This window comes from Monodelphis domestica, chromosome 8 (genome assembly GCF_027887165.1).
Source record: "Monodelphis domestica isolate mMonDom1 chromosome 8, mMonDom1.pri, whole genome shotgun sequence".
Classification (NCBI taxonomy): Eukaryota; Metazoa; Chordata; class Mammalia; order Didelphimorphia; family Didelphidae; genus Monodelphis; species Monodelphis domestica.
The window spans coordinates 88970363-88972124 of NC_077234.1; the positions used below are offsets into that span (position 1 = coordinate 88970363).

The 1762-nt window shown below is 37.0% G+C and overlaps 1 protein-coding gene across 1 annotated transcript; it reads right to left on the reverse strand.

Moving 5' to 3' along the window:
* Positions 1 to 243: 243 nt before the first annotated feature.
* On the reverse strand, positions 244 to 552 carry LOC100014694 (non-histone chromosomal protein HMG-14-like). Its single transcript, XM_056808414.1, has one exon. It carries the CDS (start codon positions 550 to 552, stop codon positions 244 to 246), a length of 309 nt encoding a protein of 102 aa, XP_056664392.1.
* Positions 553 to 1762: the final 1210 nt, after the last annotated feature.

The following is a 1762-nucleotide window of genomic DNA, read 5'->3' on the forward strand; positions in this document are numbered from 1 at the left end:
CAACAACCAGTATGTGATTTTACCTCTTTAAATTGGATTCTAAATAAAGTCACTTTAGATTGGCTTACATTTATCTAAATGTATTAAAAATTAATGTGATGAGGTGGGATTGCCTCCTTTAAAATGTGTTTCTAGAGCTACTAAAAAAACTGGCATTTACAAAATAGTTGATAAAAATATTCCTCTGAATTGTACAAGAAGGGAGATGACAGGGACAACTGTCAAAAGACTTGGTATGAAATGTTATTCAGATTTGGTTTCTTTCTCTCCTGCTGAGTCAGAGACTGGGCCCTCTTCATTTTTAGTTTCTCCATTTTCTATGGATAAGTCTTCTTTATTCTCTTCTTGGTTAGTCACTTCGGCTTGTTTTCCTTTTGCTCCTTTCTTTTCCTTTTGTGTGAACTTTTTTTCTTCTGATTTATCCTTCCCAGTTGTCTTTTGGATCTTAGGTTCAACCTTTGCAAGGACTGTTTTAGCTGACAATCTTGCCGACCTCCTCTTGGGCTCCTCCCTTACTTCCCCTTCTGCAGAGTTGACCTTCCTCTTGGGCATTTTGGCTGCTAGTGGGGATCAGCTAGGTCCTTATCCTCAGACACAGGTGAGCACCAGCGCAAGCGACTTGGATCTAGGGTCCCAGGGAAAGGGCCATGTCTGGGAACCCTTCTTTTCAAGCAGGGATTCTGGGCCTTGATGCTCCTCCTGCCACTGGGCTCCTGACTTTTCTTTCTAACATTATGTGTTTCCGTAGGCAAGTGTGCCACAGATTTATAGGAGAATGTTCTTCTGCTACTTTTCTTACTATGCTCTTTATGCATCTTTACTTTTTTTTTGTTTTTTAAAGTGAGCTTTATTTTTTTTAATTTTGATTACATTAAATTTATTTTTTTCTGTTTGTTTTTTGTTTTTTATTTTTTTTCATTTGAATAAGTTTATTTAGTCAATTTAGAACATTATTCCTTGGTTACAATAATCACATTATTTCCCTCCTTCCCCTCCATCCACTCTTTCCCCAGCCAATGCACAATTTCATTGGGTTTTACATGTGTCCTTGATCAGAACCTATTTCCATGTTGTTGTTTACACTAGGATGTTCATTTAGAGTCTATATCCCCAACCATATCCCTTCGACCCACATATCCAAGCAGTTATTTTTCTTTGGTGTTTTGACTCCCACAGTGTTTCCTCTAATTGTGGATAGTGGTTTTTCTCATAGGTTCCTCCAAGTTGTTCAGGGTTACTACATTGCCACTAATGGAGAAGTCCATTACATTTGATTGTACCACAATGTATCAGTCTCTGTGTACAATATTCTCCTGGTTCTGCTCCTCTCACTCTGCATCAATTCCTGGAGGTCATTCCAGTTCCCATGGAATTGCTCCAGTTTATTATTCCTTTGATCACAATAGTATTCCATCATATGCATCTTTACTTTGAATTAATTGTGTCTTCAGGATAACTAGTAAAAGGAACACTTCGGTGGAGACTCACAAAACATGGGTTTGAGCATACATGTATTGCAAAGTACATCAACTTGAAGTCATATTAGGTAGAGGGGAACAAGGATTGATCTAGGTCCTACTAATGGAAATAGAACAAAGGTTTAGATTACAATCAGGAATAATAGATTGTAAAGTAAATCTGTTAGCAAAATTGAAAATAAGAAAAATGATGTTTGTAACAAACTAGAGTTGTTTTTTGAAAAAGAGGGACTCTATGGTTTGACCTTTTGATTTCAAAAAACAGCTTATAAGCATCATAGAAC

Coding starts and splice junctions, on each gene's coding strand:
- LOC100014694 (XM_056808414.1), bottom strand. CDS start 552: ATGCCCAAGAGGAAGGTCAACTCTGCAGAAGGGGAAGTAAGGGAGGAG.